At 42.9% G+C, this 19,126-nt stretch overlaps 1 protein-coding gene across 1 annotated transcript; it reads right to left on the reverse strand.

Moving 5' to 3' along the window:
* Positions 1-3: 3 nt before the first annotated feature.
* Positions 4-18,114, reverse strand: LOC145899435 (uncharacterized). Its single transcript, XM_082988213.1, has 13 exons — positions 17,980-18,114; positions 17,621-17,794; positions 8,321-8,505; positions 7,797-8,020; positions 5,556-5,676; positions 5,032-5,115; positions 4,434-4,618; positions 3,868-4,055; positions 3,286-3,384; positions 2,867-2,974; positions 2,372-2,538; positions 1,843-1,956; positions 4-1,583 (listed from the first exon to the last, which is right to left on the reverse strand). Exons 1-13 carry the CDS (start codon positions 18,064-18,066, stop codon positions 770-772), a joined length of 2,550 nt encoding a protein of 849 aa, XP_082844339.1. The 5' UTR covers positions 18,067-18,114; the 3' UTR covers positions 4-769.
* Between the last annotated feature and the right edge of the window lie 1,012 nt (positions 18,115-19,126).

Consider the following 19,126-nt stretch of genomic DNA (forward strand, 5'->3'; position numbering starts at 1 on the left):
CAATCGTGTGGTAAAAAATATATTAAAAAGTAAACACACAGGCGCGACGCCCAAAGAAAAGAAAAAACACGAACGAAATGCGCTTGAAAGGAAGAGACCGCTTCGTGTACAAACAACCATGTGGAGTAGATCCACTGCATCGACAATATGTACGTTCACAGTCAGGTTGAAGATTTGAATATTTCGAACTGGGGACGCTGACTGACGTATGATGTTCAGCGGTTTGCTCCAGAAGGTCAGTGTTATGTCGACAGACGCGGGAACGATAGAAAAAAAACGGGGCAAGCGTCGCTGAAAAATAGAAGTGAACAGAGGTCCGCGCATGCGCAGTGAGGGAATAAGAGCAAGAAACGGAAGAGGCGAAGTCTGGGAAACATCGAGTCGACAATCGTAAGGACGCAAGATTAACGGGAGGGGCAAAAGTACAAAGGATATAACTGCAACGGAAGAAGGGAATATTTCTGCGCTAAACGTAAGGAGGGGCAGCTGTTCGAATGATTGTGCGTGGGCAAAATCTCTTGTCTCAGGAAGGGCAAAAATGCATGCGGAGCGCAAAGGAGAAATATGTCCACCTTAGGGGATAAAAACAGGAAACCCGAAGTCGAAGCAAATTAGATTGGCAAAGTCAAGCCGGGCTGCATCGGGCATGGCACAAAAAAAGCGATAATACTTAAAAGTAAAAGGAGAAGTGTCCGTTTTCCTAAAACCTGGTTGATTTTTGATCCATGTTGTGGCACAGTGGGAGGGCAGACGTAATAAAATCGAAGCGCTACCTGCTTTCGGCGGTTGGGAACACGAAGTGAGTGCAGTTGTTCAGTGGGGTTGCGGCTTTAGCGCTACCTGGCGGCGTGGCGTCGAAGTAAGGAGACGGCGGCGCGCTGCCATTGCAAGTGGCCACGTTCTGGTTACGCGACAGACCCAAATCGAAGGAAAATCGTCCACCGGGTGAGCTGTTACCCAAAACCTCGTTTTCGTCGCTCGGGCGTCCTCGCGCCTTGCCGCCAGCGGGCGCTCGTGAGCCGTCGTCCAGAGGAGAATTAGTCCTGCTCGTTTCCGGCCATTCGAACTTAACAGACGAGGCGGGAGAAGCGCTGCGATTGAGGTCTTTCGCTTGAAGGCAGAGGCGAGCGAAGGGCGATCGTATGGTGGGCGACGAAACACTTTTCACAACACCAAGACGCGGGGAAGGCGCTTCATCGTTGGGCAAAGGCGACGGAGGTGCATTGTTATCGCGCAGCTTTCCAAGTCGCAGCTTGGGCTTACGCTTTGAACTGCGAGTCTTCTCAGTATCCGAGGAGTTTGATGAGGCACTGCGAGTCCGTTCCACCTCCACAGAGTTCGGACACACTTTGGGCCCTTTTGGCGCCGGTAGACCGTTCCCGGACAGCGAGCGGCGGTGTTTGGGGGTGTGTGGGCGCTGTGGTTCCACCGGTTGGGGGGTGGTAGGTACCGGGGCCGGGGGGCTGCGTATGGAACCGGTTGTCGATGGCGTGGTGACGTTTTCTCCGGCTAGAATACGAGCGTAACGACTGAGGGCTTGGTGGACGAACTGGTATTGCTCCCAAGTTTGTATCATTCCGCCTCTGTGAGAAAACATTATATTTCAATGTTAAAGAAATGACCAAAGGAATCAGCATGTGTAGGTTATATTTCAATGATATTTAAACGTTATTAGTGTTGATGATACAGACTTTTGGTTTATGAAGTAAGGATCAGTGGATACAAATTTGACATAATTAACAGGTTGCAAGCGGCAGTGTTAATATTGTACAATATACAATACAAACGCATTGGAGGAGTTAGTTTGGGATATAAATGCGCATACTATAGCAGACTGCCTACCTGTCGAGTCGCATCTGGGAGACAATGCGCAAAATATCGACTTTGCCGGTTTTCAGGAGTTCTTCGCAACCGACCGACACAGCGATGTAACAACCAGTGCGCCCGATACCAGCACTGCAGACGAAAAACGATGCCATTAAAATAAGTAGAAAAACTAATGGATAAAGGCATTATTTTTAAATAAATTAAAGAAAATTAATTGAAACAAATTAAATTTCTGTTAAAATGGGCCAAACATGTTGCCCTACGTAAACAAATCAAGTAAAAAAACAACTATAAACAAGTTTAATTCACACCATATCGAAATTCATTTTCATTGGAATGAAATTTTTGGTGCAACAGGAAATTAGATTAGAACCAGAATTAGAGCTCAAAAATATTTTTTATTAGCATTACAATTATAAATTCCGATTTCAAGCTCTAATTCGTTAAACTACAATATGCCCAAATCTGTCTGTTTAAATGTGCTCCATCCCACAGACTGATCAAAAACAACCAAAATATTGATCATGGAAGCCGCAACACAAACCTGCAGTGTACGACAATGGGCCCGTGGATCTCCTTGTTCCACCTTGTCACTTCTTGTACAAGTTCAAGGAGTCCCCGAGTCTTCTCTGGAGTCTCGTGATCCATCCAGGTCGTGTACCAGTAGTGTCGGATGTGGCGAGATTCGCCGTCCGCGTTGCTAACAATGAGCTGTGGAATAAACAGTTTAATTGTTGTTAAGGTTGCAGATTAGCTGCTGAAGGTGCCATGCGTACTGCTGACGTAAATCTGAGCCTTTTTGGCAAAGCAACTGTTTATTGGGATAGATTTTTCGGTTTCTATGTACGGCAGGCCTTCGTCAGGTTACAACTTGCGTGCATCGCAATGAGTTAGTTTTTCAAAATTTAAAAAACCGTTTATTATGCAACTTGCATCTATTAACACATTATACGGTAGTTGCTTGGGTATGCAGTTAGTTTACTTGGAGACATATACAACTGTTTGGTTGTTATTTTAGTTGTATTGCAAAGTATCTTACCGATCTGACGGCAAAATGTTCAAAATGCCGAATTGAGTCGACCTTGACAGTCAATCCACCATAATCTTCACTCTCGCCCACGTTCATGGGGAGGTAGCGACTGCATTTCTGAGGAAGAAAAACATAAAGTTTAAATAGATATTAAATAAACACAGAAATGAAACCAGCTTTTTCGCAACATTTTTGGCGCAAAAAAAAAACGATTTTGTGATCGGCCAACGTTCGCACAAAACAAAGGCCGTGCTTCTCAATTAACAAAAATGCTCCTCAAGAAAACCCTACGCGTGGACGCGACAACGGAAAGGTTTTATTCTGACAAGCGTTACATTCTTAATTCATGTCTGGTCACGGTAAAAAGGCCTCGGCAAAAACGCACTGTCGTCCCACCGGGGTTTACGAGGGATTTTCTGATCGGTTACCTCTTTTCGTTCCATGAGTTTAGTAATCATGATTATGCTGCGTACATGCTGCTGCCATGTCATACGCCAAAAATCCTCGATCGTGTTCGCCATCGGTCCCTGCACAAAACATGGGGTCAGTTATTTCACTCACATTTGTATAAATATTCGCATATGACGCTATTCCACATGGTACAACCGTTGTGGTTTCTGCCGACAAAAAGGTTTTAATTTGATAGTATGGAGCAATGCAACCTAACAGGCGATTACATGAGAGTTAATTTGTTGAGTTTGTCAAACGTTATCCCAGATTAAATCAGTTATGTGTCACCGGGGAGTTTATATTTATTGGCGAATATAAAGACGGATTTTATGATAAAATTAATAATTTGTCAACATGTTTATTCAGCGTCTGTGTGGAAACAAGCTCTCTACACAACTATTTCAAACGTTTTTTGTTTGTCTGGTTTAAAAACCAAAATAAACACCCTAATGACATATACACACATTGTGTTACAAAAATACAACTCTAATACGGGGAATGCTACAACACTGTACAGTGGTTTTACATACAACATATACCTTCCTACATACAACACTCACCTGAGTGGCGATGAACGCGGCTTTATCCCGTGTGACAGGTGACGAGTGGTTTTCCCCGTTTGTCTCGACCTCACCCGGGGGACCAAGTCGCGCGCAGTTTCGAATAAAGTTGGCGTTGATGTAAGTGAAGAGAGGGTCGCCTTCCTCTTCATCATCTTCGATCTCCAATACTACCCGGCTGTGATCGTCTGCAAATATGCGGGTTTGTTACTAAAGGAATAGCCTTTCTCGAAGCTTTAGTTGTTTTCTCAAGGAAATGTCTTACATTAAGGAGCGACGTACAGTACAACTCCAAGAATATTTGCCTTTCTTCTGTTATGGCCAAAAAAATACTAAAGGCAATGAACGACTTATATAAATAAAAAATCAGTTAAGTGCATTGTTATCGTCGATTTCAGTTCCAGTGTTTGTTTACACAGTCAAGGTAGATCTCATAAACATTTTGGGTACAACGCCACCTTAAGGCGATATAAGTTTTACCAAACAAACGGTTTGGTATACAGAACTTAAAATACCCAACAGCTTTTGATGTATCTATACAATACACATTGTTAAGACTGGCGTACTTGGTAGTATTGTACGATAGCGGTTCTTGGTGCCGTGGCCGGCGATGTTAAAGTGTTTTTCTGAGGGGTGGTTCATGGGCACTTCCCAAAATTCTTTCTGTAGCTTGGTTAGGTCACACGCCTTGTTGTGGATCTCTTCGGGCGTTAGGGGTGAAGAAGCTTGCTGGAGGTAGACCAGAGGCTTGCTGTAAGATCAGAAAAATAGTTTGTTACTACAGGATAGTTTCTTTCAAGGTGTAGAGTGTATGTAAACTGTTTCGGCAAAAATGACTGCAAGCTTTTTCGTGTAGCACAAGGTTTAAACAGTATTGTTGCAAACAAACAATTTATATGGTGTAGCTAAGCGAAAGACATTTCAAGGACAATAGCAGGTCATGATGCTACCATGAAAGGGTGTTCTATATTGATTAATAATTTATATTTTATGCCCTCATAAAAATACAACATACATAGCATGTTTGTGAATCATCTAAAATTACCAACAAAGATAATTTGCATATAAACCAGGCATGGATTTACTGCATTCCCTTGATAAGTGACAGTCTGACCGAAGGTAATTCCCAAAATATGTCATTTAGTAGTTTGATGGAATACTTACGGTGATTTTGAGGTAACTGGGTTGGAAGAATTGGATTTTTCGCCAGCTCTCAGCGAAATAGTCAGCGCCACATTGGATCCTCTTCTGTGAAGCAAAATAAACATCAATTTACATGGTGTAAGTTACACGACTAAAGATAACTTGCAAGGAGAAAAAAAACAAACTATCAATGTGTTATACCAGTCATACCTGGCAATAACAATAAATACTACCCTGGTATGCCATTGTTGCCTGCACTATCACATAGCATTTATTACTACTACCAGTGAGAAATATACTGGTGACAAGACACAAACACTATACATAATCCTACAGCACAGAAAATGTGTGATTATAACTTAGATTGTACGAGATAAGTGTAAATAGTGAATTTTATGAGCCTGAACATTGCAATAATGTAACAGAGTGAACAAACTGGCAAAGAAAGTTGTGAATAATGAGCACAGAATGTAGTAATCTGCATAAATAAACCGTACACAGGCTCAAAGCAGTGATTAACAGCAACATCAATGCAGCCAACTTACCTTTCCAGGAGCCCTGGTTTTGTTCTTGACTTCATGTTTCTCGACAGGGGAGCGATCTTGTCCTCGGCCTCAATGGCCACCTCACATGCAGATCTGTAGTCGTTGTCTCCAAGCACATAATCTGCATTGGCCAACAGTCACAATAATAGCCTGATTACATGCACTTTAATAACGTACAATTGCCTGCAAATCGAAAACCCATTAAGCGCACATCACCAGGTAGGAGATAGCTTATTACAACGCAACAACGTACATCTGCCCTGCCCTGACCTGCACTCAACGACTGCTTTTTTCAATAGACTGGTAAAATTGAGCGTTACGTTTACCGTGACGCGGCGTGTGATACCTGGCACAGTGTTTTTAATTATTTACGCAGCGGCTGGGTTTCATGTGAGAAAAAGGGGATGTAGTAAGCTCGATAATCAGCGGATTGACGGCTCGAAAATCACGCTGACATCCGCCAGTGTTTGCGACAAACCGCCGTAATTTTAATCCGTTCGATCGCGCAGGTCGCATTTACAGCAACAGCAGCCGCAACCCTCACTTCTCCCTGCTCTCACTTCTTGGCAGGAAGAAATGACGCGTTCGGAGCGTGAGCACAGCTGACTCAACGGGTTGCAAGCGAAAATAGTGATTCCCACCATTACACAGCGGGCACGACGTCGGGCGCCCAACCAACCACCCGAATAAATTTCATCAACAAATGTTCGCGCCAACGCATGATGTCACTACTCGAAGCTAGCTATTTTTATTCACCGCAGTGCGTATCCTCGTTCAATTGAAACGCGACTAAATGTATGTGTCGTTTTGTACCGCTTTTGGCTGGGCCTGCGTTTACGTCAACCATTCAACATACCGTCCCACAATCTCTGGTCTCAATCTGAAAATTCCCATGTTTCACGTCTTACGAAAAATAAATGCGATTCTATTTTTTCGATGAATAGGAGGTTGCTGTAAAAAGTTAACATCTGTATACTGACGCAGTAGCCTCAATAACTACAAGGCGAATTTCACTACAGTGCAATGTGGGCTGGGATGTTAGATTGTATATTGCCGTCGGAGATCTGTTGCTTGGTTGATTCATTTAAGGTAATCTGAAGTCAGCGGAAACACATCCTCTGGAAGTTATTCGTCACCTGTCAATGCCTACCTCCTGTTTTGCTTACACAAAATAAACATACTTCACGTGGTGCTGCAAAAAACTAAGCTTGGAGGGCGGCTGCTGTTAAGCTTTGTAGTGTCCTTGCTAACTTTGTACATGCAAACTGAACTGAACGACCTACATCGAGGTCATCGAAAGTCTGTGTGCGTCAGTGCAGTTACAACGATCAGTCGAACATGTCAGCTACTGACGATGGTGCTGATCCTAATGGTCTTGTAGGCAGAAACTGATGACACCTGTCAACCACTCGTTCGCACGAACGACGCGACTAAGCTAACGAGCTCGTCCTACAGCGACTTTTACTACATCGTTGCTTACCAACAGCACATCAGTTTGCATTAACTTCGCGCCTAACACGCCTGTAAAGACAGCATAACGTAATGGCACACTGCTATAAATAAGCTTAATCGGGCCGTGATGCGGACAAAACGCGACTCTGTGCCGTCCCCTCGACCGCACCCCCTTCCACACACCAACATAGGGGTCGACAGGCTAAAAAGCCTACAACACCCAGTGGATACGCAGATGAGCTAAGTGACGAGTTGATTTATGCCCGAAAACTGAGTTCCTGTGCTCGCAGTGAGATCGAGGATGTGGCGCAAGCCTTGCTGTAAAGCTTACGTCAGATACGTCAGAGCGGAGTTACGTAAACAAGGTGCAAAATATAGAATTTTGTCAGCAGAATTTCACGGTGATTGCGCGGCCGGAGCGTTGGCAGATACTGAATGCGACTTTAGGGATCGGTCGATCGCGAACCCTTGCTTTGGCGAGAACGAAATTCTCGTTTTTTCGTATTCTTGTCGCTCATGACCACAAACGCACATACCCGAAAGGAGTGATTTGACAAAGTTTACTCAAAAGTTAAAATTTTAGTGATCAAAATCGCGACGCTATAAAAACTGTCCTTACATCACTTTCTATTCAAACAATGACAACTTACACCACAGACAATCCGTGGCGCTTCTTTTTGGCAGGATTTCACAAACTAAAACCCGATGACGTAGCACCAACGTCACTGTGGAGGCGCCACGACCAACGGTGACTCGGCATATTACCAATGGCGTCCAATATCCACGTACCTGGATCGGGTGTGTAGGGCAGGCGCTTTAGAGCCGGCACGGTCGTATTTTGAAAGGCCACGGACGCGGCAAGGAATTTGAGTGTGTTCGGACGTTCGCACGGTAACGAATTGTCCACGTTGAGGAATTTGTTGTTCAGAGGCTTTCGCGTGCAAATTATGACGTCATCTTTGGAGTCACGATTGCAATTGGTCGACGGATCGTCGGTGTTGGCGTCAGTGTTTCTGCAAAAGAAGTTACTGTTATGGAAAAAGTATTTCAGTGGAGGTTTTGTATATTAAAGAAGGTTCAATTATGGTGATTGAAGTGTAAGGTCCTATAGAGTACACAAATGAATAAAATATCCCACAGCTAGACACACAAAATATTCCACTGCCGCGGAAAAGCCTTGCACAGTACTAGCTCAAAACATGAAATTTCTAAAATAAACCGTAACGTTGTAATTTAAGAAACCAATTTAGTATTAACGGACTTCAACCAAAGCCACGAAACTGGTGTGAAAAACATCAATTAAAGTCGCTCACCTTGGCGAGGAATCAAGATCGGTTTCTTGTACGATCTGCATTTCAGCTTTGGTGCAGGCTGTCAGCGTTACTCCACTTAGAGGTACACACTCCTCATATTGGGCTTCAACGTTGGAAGGTGCGATGCCGCTACTGTTCGTGTTGCTTCTGTGGAATCGCTTCCAAGTCCTATGAGCGCTAAAGGTCTGTAATACGAACGATTCAAATATTAGGGAAACCACAATGAAAGGGTTTGGGTTTAGGTTGAAGAAAAAAAACGCTGAATAAAAAAGCAGCACAAAGCACCTCATTCTATGGCTAGTGCCTGTGAATAAATAAAACAACACTTGCCGCCTCACCCACTAACGACAATGCGGCCTGGGCAAATAGCATTTGATATAAACAAACATAAAATCACTGCTCACGATCAATCTGAGCAGTCACAATATTTGAATAACAAACTTTCCTTCGGGGTATCCACAGTACACATGCGTAACTTGGTTATTAAAAGTAATTCTACACTGGGCCGAACCGCGCAGACCGCCTTAAATTCGGCCATCAATGCGAAACGCCAGCCCACACTTACGACAATTGTCGCAACGCAAACATTGCGGAGAGCTTGCGACAAGCGAACAAGGGCTGGTTACTCGAGCGTGGACTCCCGATATTACAGATCACGTGACCGCGACACAACAATACGTTTCTGAGTACGCCTGTGCTTCTCTTATCAATGCAATTCAAGCGCACAAAGCCATAAATAAAGGTCTCAGAATGCCGGGAAGTAGACAACAGCACGGTGTTGTGATTATGAACGAGCCTTGTTGGACTGTGGAAGTGGGCCTTGCCTGCACTGGCAGTGCACCAATGGTTTTTATTCATGTTTGTCAAAGGTTCGACACCCAGGTTTTTATCGCTAATTTAAGCAAATACTTCAAATGCACCCACGCCTTTTTGCGCGGATCTGGGGTCATGGAACGTGACAGCAAACTTGTCACTAGTTAAACCGTGCAACAATGGAACACAATGATCTGTGTCGCAATGTTCTGATCTCACCGCCGGCAAAGTTTACCGGGACACCGAAACTACACACCTCTTTTTCTGCACTAACCGACAAGGAAGAGCCTATTCATCATTAATACAATGCCTTGAAATAACAAACAAGGGTGCGCTCACTTCTTTCTGCAATAAGCCTTCAAGGAACTTCCTTCAAAAGCTGCCACAACAGCGGGGAACTCACACGGAACTGGTCAGGCAGTGGGCAAACCGGCCTACCTGTGGCCAACGCACAAACTAAGTTTGCGTCATTCGGATCCTACGACGTTCAGACTGATAACCGCATGAAGTGTACCGCTCTCGAAAATTGTCGAAATTGCCTACTCGCGCGCACGCCCCGAGCCGAGGCCAGTGGCTAATTGGGTGAGAACGCTGTCACCGCCGTAAAGACGGCAGGTGGCCGGTGCGGCAAATGACAGCGGGTGAGCGTTGGAAAGCTCGGTCGATAATTTCCAAATCCCGTCTTTCCGCTCTTAATACGGCGGGTGAAAGGCGGACAAGCTCTGCTGTTGGCTTGTGCTTTATTGCAAAGTGAGCAAGATTTAAATTTACGATTCTATAAATCAAAATCGTTTCTTCGTTTGGTTTGCACAGAATAAAGAATATAAAAATCCAATGCTGGGATGGGGAAAACACAAAAATAGAATATATCGTAAAAGCTTGTTTGTTTTCGCTGCTCATATTTTAAGAAAACGAAAACAACTGTTTCGAAATAACGACTCCCCAGTGGCGCACGTAAAAATTGAAAGCGATTCTTATCAGTCAAAACATCAATTCTACATATAGCCCAAGTTGTTATAGCGAAATACCCTGTTATGTCGGTGTTGAGAAACGCACCGCTCTTTTGCTGACAAACGCACCCGCAACCTGTGTCAAACGATTCAAAGCATTTACTTATCGATCCATGATATTTGAGGAACCGGAGACTAGTCAACATGTTGATGACAGTTACGCTTTATGGCCCACAACAACGTTGAGTTCGCCCACGGGTTATGGCGTCAATATCCCTTAAGGAAGTATTGCGGCGTGCAGTGCGTACATCCCCTTGCACATCTTGCGCACCTCCAATCTATTGTGCGGCATTATACACGTCATAGGATGAGCGGCCTAACATTACAACGCACGTAGGCGTCGGTGTTGAACGCTAGCTGATACTGCCTTTGACCACTACTAGCCTTAAGTATAACCTTAACTGCGGTTACAAATATACAGACTTTCCAAGCCGCAATTCATGTACAAACCACCCGAAACGAGATGCGGTTGAGGTCAAACCTGAAGCTTTTTTCCAACCTCTCTGTGGATTGTGGGCGGCATACAAACTGAACACACTCTTGGTCCTGTGTGACAATACAAAACACACTGCTTGTGGTTCTAAGCACATATAAGTACGCCACAGTTAGAAAACAATAGAGGTTGTCACGCTTCCGGTCATGTGATAGAGCCAGAGCGCTTTCGGAGAAAAAATGGCGCCCACACTATGCCTGACATCCCATCTCGCCTGAGCTTCCTGCATTATTCAGAAGGGGGCAAAACGCGTTATCGCAGAGGAAACGGCCACGGGTCGCCGAAAAAAAGGCAGCGATTACGACCGTCGACGGAACGGAAGCAGAGAATAATGGCGGTAATTAATTGACCTTGCAACGGGCGCCGACTCCTCGAAAAGTAGGAAAGCCCGACGGAAAGATCCGTTTGAAGGAGCAAATCCAGCGTCTGGCGTGTAATTGACACATCCTAACCTAGCAGCGGGTGACAGTGGCCAAAGAAGTAAACATGATTTATCAAACCGTATCCAAACATCAAACGCTTCTGACAAACAGGCGGTGGAGCAGAAACATGGCGGAATTGTTGGTTGTTCGACAGCGTGTTGCAATTTTTCGCACAATAAAACAACAAACTTTCGATAAAGAGTTAAGTCATCGTTAAATGTTTCGATAGACTAAGGTCAGGGTATTGTGCTTACGTGTGTGTACAAATCATGACAAAACTTGCCCTAAAACCAACAGACAATTTTCCTTTGAATCTTCGCCCATAATTTAGTAACAGTGGTAATGTGCTCCCATTCCCCTGTACATCATTCTTACAATATTTCTCACTTCCACTCGGTCAAACTACCAGCAGTTCATAAAACGTTCACTGCAAAAAACATTAACTCGGTTTTAAATCCGCCTGGTTTTGTGTTTTTGGTTCAGTCTTGCGTAAACTTAAAACAAGCGTTCCATAGGAATTTTTTTTTTCCACTCGCACCAACCACTGAATATTAACTCCGAGAGCCCCAACGCCGATTCCAAAAGATACCATACGCACTGAAGCGCCATCTGACGGAAACAAAAATTTCACGGAAAAAACGCCTCGAAGTAGATTTTACCAACTCAACTTACTTGTTCCAAATATATTTCAGTAAGCACTTATCTGATTGCGAGGTAAAGGCAGCAAAGGTTTGCGTGTGATATATATGGGAGTAAAGCGATTCGTTTCCTGGCATGGACGTCTGTTCAACGTCCACTGCTACAGTTACAGGAAAGAGAAATAAACACCTCAATTTGCATGTAACTGCTCTTGACTCTTTCACAACGGGGTCCAGCAGGTGGCTTACAAGTTTTGTACAAGCAACCAGAAAGCAGGCACTCTGTCGCCAATGCTAATTGCCTGACAACTTCATTCAAGTTTACAACAAAGCATGCCAAGATGGGACAAAGCAACTGACTGCCCTCCCTCCCAAAGCAAACACTCACAACAACGCCTGTCTTTCAAGTCTGCACAATGGACAAGTCCTAGGGCGCCAATTTAAAAACAAAGGGCGCATGCAAAGAACTGCCATAAGCCCCGTGCCCGCCCTGCCAGAAGGCCTTTGCAAGACCTCGCCGATTTGTTCAAACTCGCCTTGAGGCCAAAGAGGAAAAGACGAACCACCACAAATTGCGACTGTTTGATTACTAATTCATAATGGTATGCGAAGACAAAGCGCAACCAATTGAAATAAGCAGAACCGTTTCCGCCCATTTAATTGGATATTTGAATAGAGCTATACGAAATATGCCATTTATTTCTGTGTAACGGTGGCAAGAATAGAAATAGATTCTCTCGCAACAAATGCGGCGAGATTTCTAAAATTATCGCAGGTTAAATGATTTGTAATTATTGAGGTGCCATTTATTGTCCTCGCAAATAATATTCATATACTATATAGCTAAATGCTAAGGTAGCTTAAGCCCGTTAAGCATCAAACGCATAAGACAATCGCGTACAACTTTACATTCCACTTCACATCAAGCTGTTTGGAAAACATTCGCCAAGCGGAGTGTGCGGAAGTGCAAAAACTGTATGGACTGCAGCTGCCAACAAAAAAAGAAATCTTCCAACTTAATTCCAGTCACAAGACGATGACGTAACCGCTCTGGGGTCGGATATTATATTGCTGAGCTTTTTATTGCAACTATCGAAGACAAACCCGAATAACATTTAAGCGTTTGTGACTAAATGCACGACGACAACTATAAATGGAGCAAATGCGGAAAAATGAACGAAGTTTGGGATTTTGTCCCCGGAGGGTGTTTCAGAGGACAGCGAGGATATCGGAATTCGCATCAGAATTACCCGGAAAAGTTTGCATCACATTTGGCGGCAACCGGCAAGTATCGTTTCTAAATTTACAATCCAGTGGTTTCGACGCGCTTTTAAGCAAAAAACATTTTCTCTCTCTATATACTGAGCTACGGACTGGGCCACTGTTTAGACCTTTATACGTCTCACAGTCCAGCTAAGGTGTGACTTCTTGACAGCCAAATTGCCTATACATGATTTTTTGTCTCGATGGGTGATTATCAAAACGTCTCCTTAGGGCTTAGACGTTAACACTAAAAATTTGCTTGCTTTTTTTCGCAAAAAGAATGTTTATTTTCTTGGGTCTATAAGTCTTTGTCAAAATCTGTGATGTGACTTTTCACATAAATTACAAGACTTTCCACGACCGAAATACTTAGTTTTCTAAATCCATGTATGCATTTGCCCCAAAACACAAAGTGTCGAAAATCAGCTCAAACGCTCTTTTGTAAAGTATAATTAGATTCGTTATCTTTTATTACGACAAATAGGAGCAGTTTCGTGGGAATCCCCTAACGTCCGGTGTACGTCAAAAGCAGGAATCGTCGGTTCATCAATTTTAACAACCGGTTCCAGCGGAGTGCAAACAAACCACAAGCGATTGGTAAACTCTGCTTGGCGGTGGAATTCGACACCTTTTGTGCGTTGATCTAATTAACGTGGGAAATGCCTAGCAATCCGAACCTTCCGATCCAGACTTATTTGCATGCGGACAAAACCGCTAAGTAACCGAGCAGAGTTCTAACTTCCAACGAGCGTCAGGAATTCTTGAGCAATACAAAAGAGCTGTGACGCAACGCCGTGACTTAGAGGCACTGGACGAGAAAACTACAAGCATTTCGTTTCCTTATACGTTTGACGTAACATTGGGTGTATTTCTTATGTACAAATACGCGTTTTCGACTCCTTTGTTTGTTTATATTTCAAAATTGATGCAAAATATCTTAAACATAGATAAACCTTTAATTTGCCGAAATTTTTAATGTGAATTACCTACACATGCCGCTATATGCACATTGTTTGCTATGTCACCGTTACTTAGTTCGAATGCAACGAAAACAACATGCCCAGATCCAAAATTAGACATCTTGTCGACCACGTGATCGAAATTGTGCAACCGCACATGACGTCATAAGTTCAACCAGAAGTCATAAAGGCCCATTGCGTTACAAAGTGGCGCGAAACGTGTTGTCGAAGTAATCCAATGTGACATTGCAACATTCAGCCGCCAGTCACCCTCAGGGCGGTTAATTCAATAATCATGCTGTCTGTCACCGTCCCTTGGCACGTGACCCACCCACCGCACGTTACGATGTCACGGCTGCTTCCACGAATTTTTGAGACAGTTATTTTCTGCATTTTACACGGCCTTTACATCATGTTATTCGCTGGTAACGGAAAACATGTTCGTGTTGGGTAGAACACATGTAAACAACGGCGCCAGTACAACGCCACCAAGCGAATGAAATTACGACTTGAGATAGGGGTATTTGTATACCGTCTTACGTGGGGCGATTAAAAGCCATGACACAGCCATGTATGGTAAGTCTATTACAAAAATTTAATAAACACAAAACAAAGACGAATTTGTTTCTATGTGTATGATATGTGTATTTTTTGGAAAGAAGTATCCTTGTTTGTCAAATGACCATAAAAAATACTAGAAAGAGGGTCTGTAAGATTTGGGTCACACACAAAACAGATGCCCCGTACGTGTAATTTAATTTGCCTTTTCGATTTCAATCGCGCTGCAATGACTAATAGTACAGAGTTAGTACAAAACATGTTTAGATATCGTATTGCAAAAAAACGGTCAACGATACCAGCAAGTAGGCCTATATGGTAACCTCTTTGCTATAGAAAATCCCTAACCCCTTTGAATCTTCAATTCCTGTAGAGGCAAGTCGGGAGAAAATTCGAGAAAATGCCATAAGAAGCCACATAGCGCCCGGTGTGGAGGAACGCGACTGGACATAAATTATTGAAAAAGCGCGACTTGGTTTAGCATGTTGGGTAAAGACGCCCGAATTTAAGTCGAGTTTCCCAAGAACATTCAACAACAGTCACATCTTCAGTTACTGCACTCGAAGACGGAACAACTCGTAAATAGAAAACGCAAGTTTTAACACCATTTACGTCATTTCCGGTTCGTGTTAGCGCTTGTAATTCTCAAAGCCTTTGTGTGGCGAAAATGCCAGATGCTTCCAGTACGGTTTAACAGCTTCTGAAAAACGTGCGACACTTTTAATGGACAGCCAGTTATACCCGTTTCTGTAGGACTAGCACGTGCCGGTATTGTTGTGTTGTTTGCCGTTCCAATAAACGTGGACGCAGCTTGCCGTGTGTCTAAATTAAGTTGTTACTCGACATTTTGGCGAAAGTGTTTGCATTCAACTTTTTTAAAAGCTGCCCGGAAACCTGTGGTAAGTTTTCTGCGAAAAAAATGTTTTTTCGAAAATTTCTCGAAAACGAGTTGGTATTTAAAGTGCTGGTGACAAATTACATTCAAAAACGTTGCCTTTCATCCAAAACACAAACACAAGGTTTTACACAATTCAAACGACTGAGCTTGACAATAGAAAGTATTACCATTTTAAATCAATCTACTGATAACCTGTAATGCATCAGATGCGAAGACAGTAAAATACAAATGCAAACCAAAGCTAGAATACTCCCTCCTCAGTAGTTAGATCATTTTTATGAGGCAAGCCGACCTTTGGTTACAAACCTCTGCGTAAAAGAAATGATTTGATGAAAGGCCGTTAAATTTTTATCGTCAAACCGACATTTCAAGTATTTTGGCTCAGAATCGAATTCCGTTTACAATGGGTCATTGTGAAACAGGCACCACTTTCTCCACATAAATTCGCCCACGTCTCCTAACCATCAGGACACAACCCTAACCGGAATTTGATGATTAAGCCGAGCATACTTTAAAAATAATCGAGTTATTTTAATCTAGGCGCCAAGGACCGAGTTGTGTTACTTATCAGAGATGAAACAATTCTTTGTTGCCCAACAAAAGAGGATACAATGGCCAGAGTCCACCGACATTGAGTCATAGTTGTGTTTCGCAAGGCATGTGAAACAAGCCGCCATTCGCACGCATTATCATTTAACCCTTTTCTCAACAAACAAAGGGGTTTCAGGTGCGTGGGCCGAGTTGGGACAAGCGTATCGTAGGCTGTGTTCATTTACTGGTAATTGCGCTAACTGCAAAATTGAAGTTACTGTAGAAACACGGATTCGAAGGACTGTGGAATGAATGACTAATGTAGCCGAAACCAGTGCTGGTCTTTTGTGAAAGGGTTGGGTTGATCTGTGGTGCGATTTCATCTTGCTCTTTCGGTGATATTGTGTCAGGTGTTGCCAGCATTCATACGCTATTCAGAACCGCTCGACATAGGCGGATTATTCGGCATAGCGAAATAACAAATCGTTACAGAACAACTGGACACACGAGACCTGTATGACTTTGTTTGAACGGTTTGACAAAGGCATGTCGCGCACACAAGATGACGTAGGCAAACACTGCGCTCTAAATGAAGGCCGCAATCACAGGTTGTTGCTGTTGTTTACCCGCGTATTTGTATGGCTTGCCCAGAGCACACTCGTTATGAATGAAATGTACAGACGTAAAGCAATTCTCGCTCGCTCCAAATCAATCGATCGGACAGCCGGATTTTTGTGTCGCGGCTTGCGCAAGACTGGCAAGCAAACGCCTGCGCACGATAACCCATGTACGGGTGTAGGCGGACCCTCTCTTATTTGCTGAACTTGTTACAACACACTCTGACACGCCTGTAGACAGCGCACGATCGTGGTTTGGGAGGAAGCAAGGGTTACGTAATGGAAGTGAAGTTTCGTATTGCCCGATAGGTCAAATACTCTTTAAACACAAAACTTCGCAAAAACGAACATCGCCCGCCCCTTACCCTAGGTAATACACACTGCGAACCCAATACAGACTTTTGTGGAAAGAGTAAGCGATACGCTTGGGTGGAAATAGGGTTACTGCCAATCAAAACAAAAACAACAGCCCAGCGCATAAAAGCCACCGGAAGCGAACAACACACAAGTGCCAATTGAGAAAAAAAACAATCGCCTTCGTTCACACAGCCACGGAGTATGGTGTTTTCAGTTACTGCATGTTGGGTACGTGAGATCATTACGTAGCCCGTCCAGTCCAAATTTGTTCTAATCAAGCACGCAGCCGTCGCGCGCAATCGGAAAACAATTGTCATTAATTTCAAATCGGAAATTGTCCTGGGGCTTGGGAGAAATGCCAATGCCTTGCAAAACACCAGTGTTCCATTACTGACGGCTAGACAGAAAAACATTACCCCATCGTCAAATGCAGTTGGCGCCAAAACACCTCTGAGATTTTTATGAATGGAAGGGAAACTGGCATCCCCACATTGAGATCACATTGAATTTAACCTGTCCTATTTTCAGGGATATTTTTTTTTTCATAACAGAATTTTGACCAAACTTCAAACATAAATTAAAAATGCTGTAAGACTAATATTTTTTTCAGCAGTAGAAGAACAAAACCCAGACAATGGGCTTCAGCTGTGTACTAAGTTACATCAAATATGTACTGGGTGTACAAATAGAAAATCATCGTATTAACCTTGCACTAATTAACGATGTTACATTGCCACTTACCAACAATACGACAAGGAGAATGCATACAATAGGTACGGCCACAGTGACTGCCACAGATGGTGAATATGTTTGTGGATTTTCAGTTATGCCAGCTTCTGGTACTAAATTGCCTTCAGAAAATTCATATTTGTTAATTCCGGATCGCAGTTCGGGTGAATGTTTCCGCTCAGGTACCTGAAAAAAATAAATACAGATATTAATTTTGCAAACCCTTGCACCATGGTAAACACTTTGATGCCCTTAAATTTTATGCCCAAAGACCAACACAATAGTAAATAAATTAAAATTATTAAGTTTTTAATTGACACGTATAAATTGATAGGATTTTTGTGTATAAAGACATCACCTATAACACTTACACTTATACTGGAAAGGTTAAAGGGACTTGCAGCATTGATTGAGGAATTGGACATTGTTACATCTGCCTGCAACCCTTGCGATTCCATTTGGTTATTAACTTACTGAGCAGCTACTGAGAAAACTAAACTACAATATCAGCTGTGACAAAAGTTTATAGTTTAAAAAGCGAAAATTACTGCTATTAGCTTATCACAATATAGCATTTTTTATTATTTGCTGCACAATTTCAACATAACAAAGTTGAAACGTGGAAATTATGGCAAACAGCATTTGCTTAAAAGAAATTATACTGATTAACGATGCCAATACAGTTGCATGTGTTGCAAACAAAATGGTACCAACAAAATCTAGTTCAAGTGCGTTAGACTGTGACCCTTCGAATGCATTGAAGCCTAGTTTCAAACAAAAGTACCACACTGCCCACACACTGAACACTGCCAGACCAACTGTATCTTACATTGATAGATGAATCTCACACGCCTTTGTGTACACACTGCTCTTTCTTACTACTACACAGAGCAGTTCTGACATCGCATCAGCCTGGCGCCTAGTTTTGGAGTTGCTTAGACTAGAGACACCTTGTGGATAATCTGTATAAAATTCGTAGACATTTGGTGACGTCAACGATTTTGTGGTATTTTTGGGTCAACAGTTCGTTACTTGGAAAACAAATTGTGGTTCAAAAGTATTTGCATAACATGATTGGGCGCTTGGTTTAAGTCGTTAATTTCCGAAATTTCCTTTCGGTCACACTTTTAAACAGTAAAACATCTGTTCTGAACCAAAACTAAATATATTTTATTTTTTCCTATCAATCACAAGTTTTTTTATTCCCCTCAGAAAACCTTTCAGTACATCAGCAAAACTGATCTACACAACGCAGTCGGGTGACACGACTTTTCCGTTTAATTGTTTTGGAATGGTGCAAATCAAAACGTGACAAATGTTTTTCTCATTTTGTATTGTTTTCATGACGCAATATAAAATTCGTTTACTTAAAAAGCAATGTGTCCATGTTGTATGCCTATCATCTGTTCTGGTGCCAAATATTATGGTGCAATGTTTTGTACACCAGCAGTACACAAGTTAGCCTATACCCATATTTAGTTGCGTCTTTGGTTGCGCAATTGTGTGCAGTTAAATTTG

This window comes from Ascidia mentula, chromosome 4 (assembly GCF_947561715.1).
Source record: "Ascidia mentula chromosome 4, kaAscMent1.1, whole genome shotgun sequence".
NCBI lineage: Eukaryota > Metazoa > Chordata > Ascidiacea > Phlebobranchia > Ascidiidae > Ascidia > Ascidia mentula.